General features: G+C 45.0%; 2 protein-coding genes and 1 non-coding gene across 3 annotated transcripts in view; 2 read left to right on the top strand and 1 right to left on the bottom strand.

Annotated features, from left to right (window-relative positions):
* Positions 1-18,475, bottom strand: part of LOC120904372 (tyrosine-protein kinase-like otk) — a 71,305-nt gene extending 52,830 nt beyond the window's left edge. The window contains exons 1-3 of the mRNA XM_040314291.1: positions 17,335-18,475; positions 9,838-9,966; positions 9,557-9,745 (exon numbers count right to left, since the gene is read on the bottom strand). Of these exons, the coding sequence (XP_040170225.1) occupies positions 9,557-9,745; positions 9,838-9,966; positions 17,335-17,440 (424 nt within the window). The 5' untranslated portion in view covers positions 17,441-18,475. The remainder of the gene's footprint in view (positions 1-9,556; positions 9,746-9,837; positions 9,967-17,334) is intronic.
* Positions 610-736, top strand: LOC120905261. Its single transcript, XR_005739895.1, has one exon. It is a non-coding gene; the product is annotated as a U5 spliceosomal RNA (small nuclear RNA).
* A 1,011-nt stretch (positions 18,476-19,486) lies between the features above and the next one.
* Positions 19,487-20,167, top strand: LOC120901206 (protein KHNYN-like). The gene has a single exon (XM_040308913.1). The coding sequence runs from the start codon at positions 19,487-19,489 to the stop codon at positions 20,165-20,167; it is 681 nt and encodes a 226-aa protein (XP_040164847.1).
* Positions 20,168-20,195: the final 28 nt, after the last annotated feature.

Raw genomic sequence — 20,195 nt, forward strand, 5'->3', positions numbered from 1 at the left:
AAACATTTTCACCATATAAATAACGTTTATAACTCTTTACAATAAAATCAATCAGTATTTTTACACATTTTTAGAAAGTAAATCCAATCCTGTCGTCCCTTCTAAATTTGAAATAAATTAAATTCAAATTTCAAGAAAGTGTGTCAAGCTGCCTTCTAATTGATAACAAATCATCCAATAATGATGTAACGAATGAAATCCAATACCAACGGCAAAAAAATCAAAATTCAAAACATGACCATCCTTGAATCGTAGATATAAACGTCTTTAAATGCTTGACAGTTTTATCTCATGATTCTCATTCTCTCATGAGCGTCGAACGGATTTCGTCGTTCGAAGCCGGTACTCGCCCCGTATATTTTAACGCTCGCGAATGAGTGCAAGCAGGTGCGGTATAGAAGGTAGAGCAAGACAGCCCAGTTTTTGTTCAAGCTAGGTCCAAAATGTTTCCTTGGGTCTGGCTCTCTATTTCTTTGCCGTCTGGCGTTAGTAGCGAGTTTCGTACGGGGTTTGCTTGTGCTGCGTGCCATTTGAAGGGAACATAGTTATGCATCGCTACAGCAACGAGTCGTGGTTGGGTAGGGTGAGAGCGTTAGTTGTGGTTAGAAGTTACTCTGATCTCTCTTCAGTTGTCGAATAAATCTTTCGCCTTTTACTAAAGATTTCCGTGGAGAGGGATACTCTAATGAGTCTAAAGTGAATTTTTGTCCAGTCCTGACTTCCCTCGTGGAGGTCGGGACACCTGATCTTTAGAAAATACAAATTAATAGGCAAGGCCTAGCAATGATTAAATATATTTTTATATTGAACTTATGAAGTGTTGGTCGCTTTGGAATGTAATTTTAGTTTACCTAAAGTTGAGCGAATAACTAACGAAAATTCTGACATATGATCGATCATAATAAAGCCATTTTGATTGAAACTTCTTCAACTGTGGCCACATAGACGAGTGTAGTCTCAAATACTCAAAGTCTCTTTAATGTATCTAACAAACATTATAAAACTTTGATCAATCTAGGTCTATCTTAGCCTCTAAAAGGGACAACATAGAATTTAATATATATTGCTAAACTTTTGTGCCTATGAATCATTTGAGAATATTCTGTTCTGGTGGGCACAAGGAACAGTTTGTAGATTTGAACACTAGCAAGATGGAACAGAACTTTAGTTTAATTGTAATATTACGAGTTCGGGTTGAAATATCAGAGTTAATGACTTAAATGAAATTTAATCTACATAACTGCCTTAATTTGTACATCCTAACTTTTAAGACCATTCTATTTTACAACAATTTAATTTCTATTGGCCTGCACTGTGATATAGTCTATCACTTGCCTTTCGTTGACGCTGTTGTTATCATTCCGATTAGAAAATGTCATTATTCTATCTCGTTCTTCTAATGCAACCCCATCGCGCTCGTAACCATTAAGTAGTGATTAGCTGAACATTGCCTACCTTCCGCCGCAAATTCGTTTCTGATTCGTTCGAGTGAGAAAACGAAACACATCTCACATAACAGCGAGCGCAAAGATACAGGCTGCCCCCATCCCCTCGTAATACATCGCGCCCGCCCTGAGCCCACCCGAGCAGCAGCAGCAGCACCACTCTTTACGTCCGGTAGTCGTTAATTTTATTCTCAATAAATTCTTCCCAATCGTACGTATACTCATCTCATTTTATTACCATTCTGCTTCTGGGGGTCGCGCCGCTAGACATCAAAGCGGACCGGTGGCCCAGCCAGCCAGCTTAGCCTCTCGGGTTTCCCGACCGTAGAAGTCGCTGAGCGAGCAGCAGTCTCTCTGTCCATACGCATGTTTGTGTGTGCCACCGGCCATGAGAACTAATCTTCGGACCTGCTTCTTCCCATTCGCAAACAGACGCCAACAGACGCAAAGAAACATTCTGTATGCCATATATGGCTTACTGGTTTCGCACCGCACAACCCCACGTCCGTATCAGAGTCTACCGACCAACCCCGGGGTCAGAAGCCTGCGCAGGTCCGCCGGCGTTCCTGTTTGGTTGCGGTTCTCGGCTCGGGCTCGATCTTGTTGTTGTTGCGGTGTTTGTTTTATAGAACGAAATTTGAGTACAGCGATGCTACCGAGCTGTGGGCCGATCGGAAGGGCCACGGAGGCATGCATTTTGAAAGGCACACACATCAACCGATCGACTTCAAACGAGCGACTTTTGAAAGGTTTGGGCTTTTTTAAGGGGAGCGGGAACCGTTTGTTTTAGAATTTATTTACTCCACGCCGAGCTGGTAAACAAAGTTCCTGTCCAGGCAGGCTTTCCGCGTACGTTTCCAACATCAGATGACTTGCTTCCTCGGATATGATAGTTTTCGGAACTCCTATGCAAAGGCAAAGGTTCCCAGGAGGAACATCTTTTCTTCACGCGCGCGTTTATCACTGCGTTTTATTTACACTAAATTGAAGAAAACCGAAACGCGGAACTGGGCCTGGAGTTGGGAGAGTTGTAAGCTCCCAGAAAATAACACCCAAGTTGTCGCCGCCGCACGCCCCGGCACCGCTTCTTCACGCGCCCCAGCGAGGTGAAACTAATCTGATCCGACAACATCGACCCTTCTACATTTCTCCTATCATAAGCGCAAGAGGGCAACTAAGTTAAGCTGATATGTATGTGTGTGTATGTATGTTTGAAGAAAAAATCTACATACAAACGATCGTAATCTTCAGCTGCCCTTGCACCAGTCCCGTCAAGCATTTTCAGCTGTGTGGAGCTGTTACGAACGGTTCGGTTTGTTTATTATTTCTTCCGACGCGGGGCGACGACGACTTCATACAAAATCTGCCCAGTGCTATGAAGTTTGAAAGCATTGAAGACTCTCGACCAAAGTGAATAAACAACATACCGGTGGACGAGATCAAACGTACACTTGGCTTGCATGTTGAAGTCGGAACCGACTGCATCGATGCATTCTGAAGAAGTTGTTCAGGAGTTAACCTTCCGCCATGGAAATGTCTAACAATGCTTTAGATGTGGCTTTTGAAATGGAGCCGTCAGTTGACTGTAATTACAAGATGGATTGGAAATCGCATCAAGAATTTCTTAAGCACTCTGCTCAACATTCAAAAGCCTTTTCAAGTAAAAACCCTCAAGTTCAAGGAAGAAAAGGGTAACACAAGGTTCTATAAAGCACCTAGCTCCTTGGATGCAACTTGTAAAACATTGCCCAGGTTGTATGTAGTTCTGACCAACGTTACACCATCTCCCTTGTGATGGTAGATTCCACTAAATGTCCCCGGAAAGACACTCCTCCCTTGGGGAAAAAAATCCAAATAGGTGCCAAAATAGTGGAGGAACGATAGTTCCTCTCGCATATAGATATAATAAGGGGTGCGTTTAATTTGTTTTTTCTTCTTGCCTCACTGGCATGTGTCCCGCTTTTACCGACTCTCTCGTCAATTCTTTCGGCGACGGTGTCATAAATTTTGTCCATTATTATCGCTTTACGCAAACGGGGAAAAGGGGCACGCGTGTTGGGAAAATAAAAGGGGGAATATGTACGCTCGACTCTGGATGCAATGCCACAGTCCTGTGTCTCCCGTGTGTGTCTGTGTCCTGTCTGTGACGAACTGGCTGAAACGTCCCTATCATGATATCACGTATCGGTGTGCTGACCGACGTGTTTGTCGTATGGGGTTTGCATCGCGTAGGGCTAAACTACTTCGCACTACCGACGGGACGGGACAGCGAGGGTCTCTGGCGCGTAAGTTGGCGTAATCGTAAATTACGTACTTTACGACGGATTTCAGTTTTTATTGCTGCGGATGGTTCCCTTTGCTGTTTCAGTTTTAGATTTAGGCCCCGGAGCAGAACCTGAACGGACGGAACGCGTCCTAGAACGATACCGAGCCGATGGGGTGCAAGCCACCGTGCGAAAGCTCTTTTTGATAGGACGTCGTCTCATTGATTCCAGCCGAACGGCAAACCCCGTGTGCGGACTCGAAACGGTGCATCGAAGCGTGCGCTGCTGGCAGTAAAAGGAATCCAAGCCGCGCTCAAACGCCCCGCTGCGGAAAAGGAGTTGAGGGTGGAACACAGGAAGGAAGTTTTGTTGCCATTTTGTGTATGGTTGGGTGTGTGTGTAGCTGTGTGTATATGTTTGTCGTCTCGTCTCGCCAAACCGCGGCAAAATACGGAAGCTTGCGTAGCTATGTCGCTTACATCGAGCCACTCCAGACTCGAGAGACCACTTGAACTGTATACCCACTTGTTCGTCATCATCGTCACCGTTGTTTCGGCGTGTGTGTGTGTGCATTTGTGTGTGCTAGCGCTAGGGATCACGAGGAGAAACCACCGGCAAACTCCATGCTCTCCAGAAGTTTTTGGAGTATTTCGTAGCATTCGGAGAGTTTCGCAGTAAAGTGGATCTGTTTGTATGCCCCGGTAACAAACGATAAGCCGCCGCACGATGTAATGAAATTATGAGCAACCGTTCGTTCGTTCGGTCGCTCGCTTGCGCTACTGCTCGACAGGACGCTATACCGGCAGGATAAAGTAAGTAGGATCATGTTTGTGCTTGTGTGTATTTATTTGCTTTACGCGTCAATCAAACAAAGCCGAGCCGGGCAGGACCCCCTTTCTGCGGCGATGTGAAGGAGTGCCGATAAAAAGGGATGTGATGACAGGCTTTGCCGTAATTTTCGCCGTAATATGAGCAGATTAATCTTGGAAGCAGGTAAAGCTTTACGTGCTTGCTTCGCACAATGAGGCACCATCAAGAAGCTTTCCCGGATACACACAAAGAAAAAACAAATTAGGAGAGTTCTTTAAAGGATCTTTCATTACACTTCCACTTCATCGGCACCTTTGCCGGCACAGGAATGCAAATTTTTCACACCACTTTCCGGTAATGTAAATTTGATTCATTACCACGATGGTGAGGATAAATTCATGCTCAAAGATGGCTTAAAAAAGACTGTGCCACAAAATTGAACACATTGAAGGAACACACTGCCGGGAACGGCATCACATTGCCCGGTGGATGGATTTTGGAACATGCTGGTCGACTCCAAAAAACGTGGTTCGGCGCATTATACGAGCTTTTCATCGTTCCGGTGGGATGCTTCTTTGCCTTCCGTGGGTTTTTTTTTGTTATTCCCAGTTCCTTGCGCTTTGAATTATGGTTTGCTTTGATAAATGGATTAAACGCTGCCGGAAAACTGAGTGGAGAAGCTTGCTCGTGCGCTCAAAGGATAACGAAAAAAATACCAAGACTTGGCAAAATTTTTCGCCTCAAGTGTGTTTCTCGGTTACTCGGTTGTAGTCGTTTGGCGGTATAATATGAATTCAACACAAGCAAAATGAAACGTTGCATCACATTTTATATACATAAAGTCACGTTTCATTCTTTCGAAAATTACAAAAAAATGAAACAAGCAACTGGGGCACTTTGTTCACACACGAGCTAGTTAATTTTCCAACAATTTCACGCTGGTGTGATATTACCCGGGTGTAGAGATGCACGAGGAAGCGCGATACTGCGATTGCCATACGGTTTTATGGGCACAGGTCGTCATCACCGCAGACGAACACAACGACCCCTTCGTCAGTTTCGTTACCATCGCCATCATCATTATCATCATCATCATCAGCTAGCGCTACCCATCAGGAACGAGCTGTGGCTTTTATATATCTAACGAACACGCTGTGTAGCGAGCTCTTATCAGAAATGCATTCAGTTCGAATTTTCTGTCGACATTCTTTCTCTCTCTCTCTCTGGCTAGTCTATCCCTCTCTCCATATGGTAGAAAGGTGGCCTGGTGGTCGTTAATGCTAATGTTGAAATAAATATGTTTACTCGGACGCTGACTCTCGGCACTGTGCACAGATGCGTACTGCGGCATTATGCACATGCAGTGCACATGGGATACGATACGGTGACAGTGAGTGGATAAGTTGCTTGAAATAGGTATTACATTATGAGGTGCTTTCCAATTTGTTTTACAGGATGTAAATTAACAGTTAAAGCATGGAATCAACATCAGCAGACATGCCTCAACTATGAAAGCTACACCCTCAAAGAATTACTCTCACAGTTTTCGTTAGTTTGTTTTGATGAACGTAAAGAAATATTGGTTAAAACAAGAGACGAAAGAGGAGGAATTGACTTACCCATAAATTATTACCACTTCAAAATGAAAATTATTTAGCAGCAGGAAGTATGTATGTTTTATTGTATTCCTAACAGTTTTTTTTTTATGTAAATATTGTTACTTCCAATAACTTTAATGTTTAGAGTTTTATCACAATTCTTCCTGATTTAGTTATCTCGCTTATATCCTTGTGCATATTAGGCTCAGCCTATTACCAAACTGCCAGGGCCAGTCGTGTCATCAACAAGACACCGAACAATCAGGGCTCATAACGAGTTTTCATATCTTCTCCAGCATCGTAAATGTCACCGAGACTTTTCCATCCAGAAATTTCCCCCGAGGATGAACAAAGGAAACGACAAGCAAATCTTTTTCCACACCGTACCTCGGTCTCGAATCTCTCTCCCCACACAAAGAACTGCACTGAAACTAAAACAAAAGTTCCCTCCGCAAGCTCCGGCAAGCATCCGGTGGGGATGGCTGCTCGGATGCTTCGGCATAATGGGACGGCAAGTAGCAAACTTGCCACCGGTATGCCACCTGAGCAAGGGCTAGTGCAAAAGCAGTGCAAGCAACCATCGAGGCATCGTCAAACTAAGGGGTCGTTGGAACGGAGACAACTGCTACTCAGCAAATCGGCTACTAACGCGACGCTCAGGAGACGCTTCGGTGCACCACCACTATCACACCACTACACTACAACGATAGTGCGCTATTTCCAAAACGAAAAGAAAGTCCCTGCTGGCTCTGCATCACCACTACAAGCGCACAAAGAAGTTTCATTCGTTCAGCGTCGTCGTGTGCGGTCCCTAACCTAGCGGAAGCAGCAGTAGCATACCAGGATGAGCTATAAAATTTTATGGCTCTTGCCCACCCCTGCAAATGAATTCCCTGCTTTGCGCGTCGTTCGGCGTATAACAGAAGCGGCTGCTGTGCTGCGTACAGCACCGCGGTTCCCTTCTTCGAAAGAATTGCTCTGCAACTGCTCGGTAGCCTGGATTAGTCACCGGGTCGTGTTTTTTCTCCACTGCCACGTCATTATACGCAAACGCACAGTGGAAGAAACGATTCCTTCCTTCCCTCAAAGAACCCTGAACAACGGAAAAGCAGCTACAGTACTAAAGACAATGATTGCTACTCCTGGTTTGCGTACCTTTCCCACACGCCGAGCAGCCGCCGAGAACGACCCCTCCGAGTCCTGAAGGATTGAATTGAAATGCATCCCGACCGGCCATTCAAATCGGGCCAGGTTATGTGTTCTGGCTTGATTACATTTTCCTGTACGCCCGCGTACCACGCGTTTGGACAAACACCAGGCTCCTGCTCTCTCGCTTAGGGCAACTTGCTTTGCTTGGAGTCTCGGTTTTTTATGACCATTTAAAACAGTTCGCCCTTTGCAACGAGGGGGACCGTTTTGAGTTTATGGCACCAGACAAAACCGTACGATTCAAAAGGGAGTAGACAGGAGGACTCGTTAAACAGGATTAGTCGTGCACACAGCCAGTCGTCGGCAAAGATTTTCTCATTTCTCTTTACAGCAAAATACATAAAAACAGCACACACACACAAAGGTAAAAATAGTATTCATTAAATGATTGATTTTGTGATTCCAGTAACTTCTCCATAGGAAGTTGGCGCTTCGAGACGATCCTATTATTTTGATTACAATAAAAAAAACTCCAACTGGCTCGTCACGCTTTGTACGCTGTTTAAAAATGAATCAACTTCAAACACTGGGCTTATCGCCACCAGCAAGGGCGAAGAATATTTTATTATCTCCGTTTCAAAACATTGGGTAGAGAAGAGAGCATAAACACACTCCATTCCGGCAGCAGATGTAACACGCTGGATGAAATATTAATTCCTGTTTAATCGTGTTAATTATGCATCTTGCCTGGTGGAAACGAATGCAGACATTGTGTTTTTCTCCCTCTCTGAAGTTATGTTGTCTGCTCTGCTGCTGACGTCTGCAAATGCTATAATTTGCTGATTTGAGAAGCGTAATTCCAACGTGTACACCATGTAGATGTATCATTCCCAACAAGCGTTCTAGCGTATCAGTCACACCTTGTTGGAGTTGGAGCTCGAAACAAATAATGACGGCTTCTAGGGTCGTTTGCAGTAGTCTAAGTAAAGCATACTACCGAGTTACGTGGTCCTTGACTGCAGATGCGCACGCAAACTTTCAAAGTTGACAATTCTTGAAGCGAATTGTATCTATTTGCCCCAACAACTGTCAACAGTGGCCTAAAACAACAAAACTGCCTAACAAACAAGCCTTCTTCAAAACTGCTCATATTTTAAATGCATTTTGGCTGAAAATTGCTTAATGAAACTATGTTGGTCGTCTTGAGTGTGTGAGTGTATGACTCGGTGGGTTCCTGTGAGGATTTTCCAATGCCAGCACTTGCTCGTAGAATTTATTTCATTATACCTATTAGAGTAAAATAAGATACTTCCGTCCTTTTCAAACCGGTGTTAGGGTAAGAGGGAGGACTAATCATTATTATCATAGCTGACTTTAACGGATATTCGAGTAACACCGATGTCTACGAACCGCGAAACCTCGGGAACAGACTGTACAATCATCTCGATAAAGAGCTGCTGAGTGGATGGGGCGAAAAATTAATACACACACAACCCATTCGCTGCTAAAATCCCACGGGACAGCCTCTGGAGCAAGTGTTAATATCTAGGTCAAAACAGACCATCCAAAACCTCGCCCGGGTATCACACTTTCCCATTTGCGCGGGTTTGAAAGATCCCGCAGAACACACATGTTCAGCGCTCCCTTGAATGTCTACTCCAGCAGAGCACGCACGCACACGATGAATTAATGCGTATTCCTGGAACCCTGCACACAGGCTCCGCGGGCAAAAAAGAGTGTGAGCCGAAAACAGGGAACAACACGAAAGCTCCCATCGTTGGGAATCTCTAATGCCTCTAGGGTGGGATTAATTAAATCTAATATTTTTCACCATCTCTGCCCACGTACGTATGCTTGTGTTTGCTGGACTGGATCCTCGGGAAATAGGGACAGGTTCAAATTATGGGCTGCTTTTTTTTGGTACGAGGCATTAAATTCTGTGTCCAATGCCGATTGTATCCAATTTCGAGTTCGGTGTATCTCGGTAATGTACGGCTCCAACTAATAGAGTAATAATTTTGACCAGCACGTGACCCTGTGTCCCCGTGGGGTGCCCGACGGTTTGGGACATTTTATTCTTTCCGCCTTTATTCTCATGCTGGCAGGCAGCTGGGGAGCTTTCTGTGGAGTTTTTGGAGCGTAAAGTCATCCCAGATCGCTCTCACGCTGGGTTCCTGTGCTGTCCTGAGGTGTACATATATTTGTGATTTTTGTGATAGGGCGACGGCATAGACACTGTGCATGCAAAATTTGCTGTATGCTCCACTGCCCGAAGGTCGGTCTGACTTACCGATAACGTCCAGCGTAGCGGCGGGAGATGCCACCCGGGCTCCGGATGCTCGCGCCGTTGCCAAACACACGTAGTCGCCCCGATCGAGCGTCCCGTTGACGGCACGGATATGCAGATTGGAGCCGCTCTGGTAAATGCGTTGCGGTGTGGCGAAACTTAGCCGCTCGTGTTTAGCCGGAACGGGGATGCCTGTGAAATGGGGCGGTTAATTATTGGCAATCTGGAGCTGGGGGCGGTGGGAAGCACAGAAAATATGTTCTCTGGGCGACTAGCGGGCTTACCGTTTCTGGTCCACGAAAAATCGATCTCATCGTCAAACATTGCCCGGCACTCGAATGTGATCGGTTTCCCTTCGAACACCTGCCGGCTCTCGGGTGTCACGGTGAACTGGAACTCGCACCGAACCGTATCTGTGGGTGGAAGAAACGAGAAACGAATGAGTGTCGCTGGTTTTGATAAGGCAGGAATAGAAACTAATGCGAGGGAAAAAATACTCAAACGGGGAGTGCCAATAGAAGGAACACAACATAACAAGGCAAGTCTATCAGTAGCTCTTAGCACCTTAGGTTCTGCTCTAGAGCACTAATGCCGGTTGCTGTGCTGTTGGGACTTGGTTGGTAGGACACGGTGTTGTGTGTTCTTCGGTAACAAACTTCTAATCTAACTTTTTTTTTTTGTTCAAATTTTGGAAATTCTTCTTGCTCCAGAGTTGCTTCCATCGGGTGCGGCAAACCGGAAGCCATGTCACACAGGGTACTCTCCACCCCTCGCCCGTTGCTCGTATCGATAAAAATGTTAAACGATTTTCTATCGGCACGTGAAACTACTGTCATCAAACTCAGCCCAAGCGAAGGTGTTCAGGTGTGACAGTGGTTGGCACCGTAACTGCCCCACGAGAGAGATTGCCTATCGTGCACCGGGGTCAGGGGCGGGGAAAATGGTTTCGCTTTAGTTCCGCTACCAGCAGAGCGGACGATCCCAGGCGTTTTTTTCCTGTTTTTCGCTGGAACTAACAGCGGCTGACAGCATAGCTGGGAAGTGATTGGTTCCTTAGTCAGCAGGCAAACGGGGAAAGGTTTGAGCAGGTTTGAACTGATTCTTTCGGGGAGATTCTAGATAAGCGACAAGGACGATGATGACGACGACGGCGACATGGCGTCCCGGCTCACGTCATCGCTGTTCCCGGCTCCGGTTGTTTCCGAATGGGGATTTTATGGAATTCGATTTTCTACTTCCGCAAAATACTACGTCGAAGTCACACTCTGCGTACGTAAAAAGGGTGCAACGGTTGCTGGTTGCTGGTGCTGTCCCCGTTCTATGGGCCCCTACCATGTGCACATGAATTTTGATATGCTTTTGAGAGGAAAATTATGTTGTCACACCGTTGCGCTGTTAAACGGTGAATAGAGCTTTCGGGTGGAGGCTAGAATAACGATTGGCAGTGTGAAGATAAAGTATACTTTATGCAGTACCTAACTTTTCGGCATAATGTTATTTTAAATTTGCTTTGCCAGGATTTAATGTACTGTGGTGTAATAGTAGAGGTGAATGGTGTTTGGTAGATTTTGTTTATTGTATTGGCAAACATATTGCAATAACTTTTATATTTTAATATTCTATTCTATAAAATCATTCCACATTTTTATAGTATTATTGGTTTAATATTGATTTGCAACAGTTTGCACGGTTGACTTCGTATCGTGTAGGCTATTCTATTGATTTTCGTTGATTTCAAAGGATATTTCGTTGTGGAGATTTTCGTTGATTTAATATACACCATAAGGATATTCCGACTCCAACTATTGTTAGTCAAATTCCGACTCTGGCAAAATGGAAACCATTAGTTCCGCCCGGAGTCGGAGTCTTCCGGAGTTGAAGTCGTCCGGAGTTGTTCGAAGTCGTCCGGAGCCGCCCGAGTCTAATGGCGTTGTCTGGAGTCGTCTGGAGTCGTCCGGAGTCGACTAGAGTCGTCCTGAGTAGGATTCGTTGGAAGTAGGAGTCGTTCGGAGTTGTTCAGAACCGATCGGAGTCTACCGGATTCTGCCTTCAAAACAAAGGCCTATATGCGAAGTACACGTGTAGAGTAAATGACAAAAAACACAACTCCAGGCCGATTCCTGGCAATTTCAGGCGAATCCGGGCGATTCCGGACGGTTCCCGACGATTCCGAACGACTCCGGATAATGTTGACATTCAGGAGTCGGTTCCAAGATTGGCGAAGTCGGATCGGAGTTGACTAAGGATGTTTGCCAAATAAACCCAGGCCAAGGTCCAGGGTCGGTGTTCTCTTGGACTAACAGGCCTTCAATTCAAGACATCAAATATTGTTGTTTTCTTTTTGTTATCACAGTCTCAAAAATATTGTTGCAATTAATCACAATTTACTTCAACATATATTCTTCAGATATAAGAATCTTGCATTGAATTTCGGACAGATTTTAAATTAAAGTGTTGTATTAAAAATCAAAAGTAGTAAAAACATGAATTTGATTTGAATCAAAACGGTCTAATAGAGAATGCTTTTTTAATACAAATATAATTTTAAACTTCTTTTTCGTTCCAACCAATATCAATTTCACCCTTGCATGCTGATCAAAGGCTTTAAATGGAATATGAAATTGTATATTTGCACAAACCATTTGTGATACATTTCGATAGAGGCATTCCTTTCATAATTAATGTCCATTTACCTCTGACTGCACTGCACGTTCTCGTATTGGTTTTGCCAATAACATCAATAGTTTTACTCTTGATTCTCTTTTCCGTTGCCCTCTCATGTTTTGCCATGTTTGTTTACAAACCAACGCATAATAGAATGTGCAAAAAAGAAAGGTAAAATAATGTATTGAAAAGGATTTGTTTATTATGTACCCCCAACGAACAGGAGGCATTTTCCCAAGCTATTCAAGTGTCCATGAGATTCAATAGAACTAACCGTGTGATTCATTCGTCCATACATTAAACAGTAAACTTTCCCCAACTATCATTCTGAGTACGAAGCTCGGCAGTTCCAGTCGTCAAACGTTCATTTGCAATAAGGCAATGTTTTACTCGGTTGTGGAGCGAAACCAAAAACCATTCGCGAAACCAAAACGTCGTTCAATGAGTTTTAGTTTCAATTAAAACCGTACCTACCGTAATGAAATAAGCATTACCTCGGCATTCATTTTCCGCACCAACAAAAGCTGCTCACAGCCAGCTTTGTAAGCAAAGCTCCTAGCACACGGTTTTGGTTCAATGGCCCCTCGGCGGCCCCGCCAGCCAGCCAGCCAGCCAGCTTATCGTCTAATCGGGCGGACATGATTTGTGTCGCGAACCCTTTTTTGTGCGAGTATTTGTACACATTTTCATTTGCCCATAGCCTTCCATACACACCCGCGCGCACACCCAAACACTAATCCCCGTGCTACTCATTAGCACAGAATCCATCATCATCCTCGCAACAATAATAATAATTTAAACAAAGCAAAAAACAGCACACACACACGCATTGAGCCGGCTTTTCAGCACCATTTGACCCGAAGGCTTATCGACGGGGCAAAATCATCCACCACCCACAGCTTTGCCGCAAAGGGAGGATTGCAATCGAACGGAAAGGCAGGGCAGCAAAAGTAGGAGCAAGCAAATTACAATTTATTGCATACAAATAGCGTAGCGAAACTTTTTAATTAGAAGAGCGTCCTCATATCCTCACAGACACACACACACACACACCGCATTTGCCAACGCAGCGCAAATGAATGAAACCCCATTCACGAGGGGATGAGGTTCGATGACGGCCAGCCGGCCGGATTAAAGCAGACGGCTGCGGGCGGCTTGCGTTCTTATGCTACACTCCCCCGGACGTGCATCATCGCCCCTTGGCCTGCACAAAAATAAGGGCTTCAAATCAGCCGGTAGCATTCCACACACCGACTGGTGGAACTGTTTTGCACGGTGAAATGCAAACGGGGGCCCCAGCGTTTGCTCTTGCGCACTGGCAACACTGTCATAAAAATTAATGAAGCATTCCTCCCCGGGTTGCGTTCCGTTTGTGGCACTATACCGTTTTTCCCCGGCAATGTTGGTAGCGGAAAAAACAGCAACCACACCGGGACACTCGGTTGGGCTGCAACGACAACAGCGCAACAAACCAAACCAAAGAGCGAATAAAAAGAGGACACCCAACAAACGGCGGGGACACAAAACAACCGATGACTCCAGGCGGCTTCCCTCGGTGCCACCTAAGGTGCAGCTCTTTATTTGCCATTTTTAATAGAAGCGTGTGTGTGTGTGTTTTAGTTGTGTGTAGTGCACGATTTGCGATGACAAAACACGCCAACCCGGAACTCCTTGCTGCTGTGCTGGCTGAAATGCTGAAAGCAACCGTGTGCCGTCTCATCCCGCCGACATAAAGTCACATATTTCGCACTTCCGGCCAACTGTCTTCAAAACTGTCTCTCCCGCGATTGTTTATACCAGCTAGAGGGATCCGAATTTGGGGACAGCATTTTGGGGACAACGTTTGCATTGTTGCTGTGACCTTCTTTTCCGGTCCAACCGGTGAAGCCAACCGGCAAACCGGGGGTCCTTAATATTACCGTTTTTATTCGCCCTGTCCCGAGGTTCGCGTGTCGATGAAAGCTTAATCCTGCCATTTAACGGAACTGTTTTGTGTGTTTGTTTGTGTGTGTGTGTGTGTGTGAATGGTTTTTTTGCTTTACTCTTTGTTGTAAACTTCTCGACCAGTGAGTTGGGAATTTCTGGAGAAGGGCGGAACCACGTGGCGCCAGTATTCGGGTGCGTGCAGGTGTGCGATTTGTCACACGTGTGCTGCTCCGATCTCACAATGGCAGAAGGTATAAGAGCTTTTCTCCACCGAAAACAAAAAAAAAAACAAAAAAAACAAACTCCCCAAAAAGGTGTCTCGAAATGGAAAGCCTCACACACAGGCACACGCAGACACTTGCATGGAGTTAGGATTTTGACAATGAACACATCGTTACGCCGGTGGAAAATTTCATTCCCCACCATCGCGCTCTGGTGGATCGTGTCTACTTAAGGGTTTGCGTGCTCTCATAAAAAGTAAGGACCGCGGCAATCATCCGCGCCATCCACCAAACGACGGTACAAGATTTTGTACGACGTGTACGAGATGGTGGTTTATTTACGGCGCGCGGGCGCTGTCTTGCTTTTTTGTTTTGCTAGAAAAGCCATTTTTGTTTGGCACTTTTGCGCGTTAGATAAGTGCTGAAAAGCACTGCACAGCCGGAATGAATTGGGTCTTTTCGTTTTATCTGCACCGGGGCAAATGAGATCGGTACTCCGCAATCTGTCTAAACTGTGTGCAGATTTCATCAGCGTTTGCAGGAGTTTTATGAATCGGGCGAAGCCCACGGGGGATCTAATGCAAAGAACGGACCGAAATGATCTCAGTCTAAGGTACCGAGGAAACAATTTAATTAGAATTTGCATGGAAATAAAACATGCAGACAATTCTTGATTTGATAGAATAAAAATTGTTGAGAGAATCGCTTCCAAGTGTTGAACATCGTTGGCGGAGTTTATTTGGCCTTGTGCATAAGCCAAGCAATGAAACGCTCTCTCTCTGGTCTTTGAATATACTTACAAGAACAACTTATTACACAATTGTTGAAGTGGAAGCTGGTGTTTTTTTAGAATTCAAGATTTTTGGAGTAAAATAAGGGCCCGATCTGAAAATTAGCCTACGTTACAACTAAGGCGAGTTTTGTAAACGATGTCTACTTGCAGCCGGTCTCATGGTACAGTCGTCAATTTAACGACTCGGTCTCGTACGATTTAACAACATGCCCGTCATGAGTTCAAGCCCCAAATAGACCGTGCCACCATACGTAGGACTGACTATTCTGCAATGGGAGGGTAATCTAAAAGTCGTTGAAAGCCAACCCCACAAGTGGTGTACAGCCAGGCCTTGACCAACAACAGTTGTTGAGCCAAAAAGTAGTAGTAGTCTACTTGTTAAAAATGCTTTATTTTTAGTATAAAAAAAGAACAACTGCTACAATTTCAACAATTCACTTGTTTCGGGATATCTTTTCAACACATTGACGAAGAATTGATTGACATATACCAAATCACAAAAAAGAAGAAATGTTTCAAAATGAAGCAAAGTTATGCGATCCATCTCAAACCTAATTTTAGTGGAAACGGATTCAGGAGAATCCTCTCAATTCAGCTTAACCGGCTCTGGGAAAACGCCCCTTCAGAGGTCTTTAAAATCACCCTTTTGCGAACATATTGGCCGCCTGGTGTAATTCTGATAGCCTTAATGTCCCTTCGAATAGATCTTTTGAAGCGTTACGCAAACTTCTTGACATCCTTTTGCCACTTCAATGTTTGACCATATTCTAGATGATGTCTCAAAGCGGTACGCGACAACTTAGAGCTTTTCTTGTTCTCGGATTTGCCAATTTGCCCCGTTGATGGACAGTTTCTGTTTTCTTGGGAACTATATTCTTGGGAACTATGTTAACTTGTAGAAGATAATACTTTTCCATGAATATCACCTACTGGAACATCACCGTTACGAATCTGTGAAACGAATCTTGCAGTAGAAGTGTATTTTTTATTTCCAAAAACTACCTCTTCAAACCTCTATAAAACTGGACTGTGACACAAAATGATGGTGGTTCCGGTCTAGTTCACAACCTTCCGACTAATCCTCTCAGTCCTGCTGACGTCAATGGGCCCATTCCAAAAAGTGTCATTGCACAAACCACACCTTCTTAGTGGACGATCAGAGGAACCGGAAGGCGTACGTAATCAATACAATGCCATATTTTTGTAATTAATTAACCACAACTAGAAGTGGCTAGTCTGGTTTGCTAAAGCTGATAATTCAAATCTTCAAATCCCAAAAACAGATTAATTAATAGCAACGCTAATTTCGAGCAATGCTAATCAAAAAAGCTAAACAAATTCACTTATCAACCGAATAGAAGTTCTTGAAGTACCACCATCAGTAATGGAACCACTTCCGTTTGTCATCAAACTATAATGAAGACAGCAACAAAAAGTACGCCTTTTTTTAAGTATACTTCTATGTCTCTCTTGATAAGAAGCTCATAGCTAGCATAAAGAGAGAGCAAGAGAGATAGCAGTGGAAGTCAAACGGGAGGCTACAGAGCTAGGTCGTTCAAACACTACCGGTGGGCGCTAAAGATCACTCGAGCGAGATAAGCAAAAGGTCCGTTTTGGCAAACATCGGCCAAAACCTTAACGATTGAGCCTGAGGGGGGAAAAAGAAGAATCACACACTAACTGTCGTCGTCGTCGTCATCGTCGTCATTTGCCGGCGTATTCGTTCTCGCCACCGTCACCGCCGTCAGGGCAATTGGTTTCTTATCGCTCGTTTCGGTTTGATGTGCCGCGTACTTTAGTGCCGCTCCGGTGCAATTTGAACGTTTGTTTTAATTTTTGTTTCGTTTGCTTTCTGCCACAATCAGTACTGCTGTACCGGCAAAAAAGAAAACAATTAATACGCGACAGTACATCCTGAAGATGCTCTAGTTATTGTAAGTATCGCTTCGCGCGAAAGACAATCCCAATCCCTTCCGACATCGCTTTTAATCAACTTAATGTCAAGAAGTCAGCCAACGTTTGCCGGAGGACGGAGCTACCCTTTGCCAACAAAAATAGAACCAAAAAAAAAACAACCAATCAATTTGGAAAGAAAGCGGAAGGAAAATCGGATGTGCACCTTAGCTTCCCCTGCGCTTCCCTCCCCCGCGTCACCAATCGGGACGGTCGATACCTACCGAGCGCAAACTGCATCAGCACCACCAGCACCGGCAGCACCATCATCGTCCAATTCAATCCCGTCATTCTTCTACGAATCACTGTTCCTGCTGCTTTTGATTGCATTTCTGCACCGGGATATGTATCTCGGGCTCTTCCGCTGCTCTCCTCTCCAACAGCGCACAATGCACCTTTCTTTCGGGGGGTTTTTCTTGCTCTTGCCACAAGAAACTACCAACCAAATTGCACACGAAATAAAAGAAGTGAAAAAAATAGCAGCTCTTTCAATAAAATATCGAAAAGCTGCTGCTGCACTGACTGCAAAACAATTCCTTCCTACTTTCTCTCTCACACACTCTCTTTCACTTCTCGCTCACTCGCTTTCGGTGCACTAGACTCTGGGCAATGCAATCAACGAAACTGCATCGGTCGCACGTCGAATTAATGCATTCGCTCCTACTCTCTCTCCCTCTTTCACTGGCTCTGTTGCCTTATCAACTGCCGAACAATGCACTGCTGCTGCTGCTGCTGCTGCTGCTCGACGAACTGCATTTTGATGCACGTTTTGGCAAAAAAAAAAACACCTTCGGCTCTTCAAATTCTTCACCTTCACCACATTTGCGCGTACGTTCACTCACACACACACTTAACACCACACTAACATAACACACACGCGCGCGCTATGCTTTGCTTTCAAACTGCCAGCCTCCTTTGTTACGGCACCGAGACAGAGAGGCTGGACTTTCTTAAGCCTGATATGCACAACACTTTTGCTTTGATTGTGTATCGTTTTAAAGCACTTTGCACGCTGCCCAGAGATGGGGTCGGTCTGTTGGTATTGATTGAAAAGAAGAGTGTGCCCTTTTCCCCTAAACCAATGCCGCTTGTTCTCGTTTTCTAAAGAAAGTGTTTGCCGGCTTGGTTCTCTGTAGCGAATTTTCCCCCTTCCCAATTCCAGCGGACACGCCTGCTGATGTTGTTTGCATGTATAACTTCCACTTCAAGCAGATGAGCTAATTTGCTGAACGCCACCACAGAAACACGGTCTCACTGCAGTTGCAGGTGTTAGCCGGCACTTTTGAATCAACTTTACACCGGACCGACCGGCTCGAGACGAGAAAAGAACCCGTCCGACTTCCTCGCGATACGCAACGCAACTCATCTAACGCAACCGGACGCAAGCGAACGCAACACGCAAACGGCGCGTTTATGCGCTCTGCTCTTTTTTTTGCTCTGGATTTGCTGTTTCTCTCTTCTCTTAGCCTCTCTCTCTATGTGATGTGGTCTGTCTGGATGATTCGCACTCCGGCCGGAAAGCATGCAGGGGGTTTGAAGCATTTGTTTTCTGACGCTTTCCATTTTTTAGTAGAGATCTAAAAGGGAAATTGAAAGTTCATTTATAATTATCTTATTTATTCAACTTCTTCACTTATTTATTATTTCTTCGTTTATAGTTATGTTAAAAAAAAAAAAACAAATTACTCACACACGTTCATGCTCTCTCTAATTTTTAATATCAATTTTTATATTTATTTTCCTTTATTTTCCTACCTTTCTGCAAACCCCTGTTCTAAGATGCTGCACATACAGAATTATGCTGAGAGACGCGTGCTCGTACCCACTCACACAAACACACATACACACTTGCTCCCTACTCTGGCCATCTCAAAGAGCTCTTCTTCTCTCTAGAGCTGAGCTATGCTCTCCATTTCTTGATGTCTCTTTCACGGGGAAAAAAAGTTATGTTTCATGCTCATTGAGGGGTTTTTGGCGTTTTGGTCTCTCTTTGTTTACATATTTCTATGCCGGTGACGCCGTGAATTTGTTTGACGCTATCCATTTGCCGGTGTGGTTGTGTTGGTGTTGCGGCGTCTAACGTCACTGGCAGCACTGGCCAAACCCCCTACAGTCGGTAGCGCAAAAATGAAGCAAATCAAAAGCAAAAATGAAAAATGAAGCCGAAAATATTTTCCGATTTGAAAAATCACATTTCATTATTTACGTAAAGAATTCATCTAAGTAGCCGTGTGATACGCTTTGGGTTTAGTTTCGGTGAATCCGTCCTATCCTGTAGGACGTTCTTTCGTTTTAAAACCTTATTCCATTTTTTTTAAATTTCAACTAAATTAAAATAGTTTTGAAGGCTGTCCAATAATCTGCCAAAAAACAACCATGGCTATTAACGCCCGTAGACCTTTTGGCCGCGATGGTCCAAACCCGTTCGTTAACCGCAAAATTACCCGAAACCAAAGAAACGCTACCAAGCGGCCGGCACCGAAGGCACGACCGAGTAGGAGTCACCGCTCCGCTTCGCTCAGGACGTATCCGCAGAAGCGTTCACGCCGCTCTGTTCCGTCCAGCCCCTTCCATCATACGCGCGCAGCCATAACGGATCTGGACATCCCGCTAGACAGTCGGCGGCCGGTCTTGATCGATGGCGAGAATGTCGCCTACAACGACATTTCGAGCGAATACGTTGCCAACCGAATCTACCAAGCGTACCAGTGGTTCGTCGCGAACGGTCACCGGGCGATGGTACTTTGCCCAGACTATCTGCTGGCGAAGCTATCCGGGCAGACACCGCACATGCCGATCGAGCTCATTGCGGACATTCCGGATGGAAGAGAAAACCACGCGACAAACGTTGCATTCGAGCTGACGCTGCTGCAGCGCGCTGCGGACGAACAGGCGGCGATCGTGTCGGAACGTTCGTTTGCTAGCAGCTACCACAGCCACATTGACGTTGTGCAGAACCGCGTGGTCGGTTTCACCTTCTTCCGGGAGTCGATCTTTATCCCGGTCGATCCGTACGGTCGCGCTGGTCCCTGGTTGCGAGAAATTCTACGCAAATGAAATTCTTCTTTCAAGCACGCACACACAC

The sequence above is a fragment of the Anopheles arabiensis genome, chromosome 3 (assembly GCF_016920715.1).
Source record: "Anopheles arabiensis isolate DONGOLA chromosome 3, AaraD3, whole genome shotgun sequence".
NCBI lineage: Eukaryota > Metazoa > Arthropoda > Insecta > Diptera > Culicidae > Anopheles > Anopheles arabiensis.

Excerpts from the sequence above, each read along its gene's own strand:
- LOC120901206 (XM_040308913.1), top strand. The coding sequence starts at position 19,487 with ATGGCTATTAACGCCCGTAGACCTTTTGGCCGCGATGGTCCAAACCCG.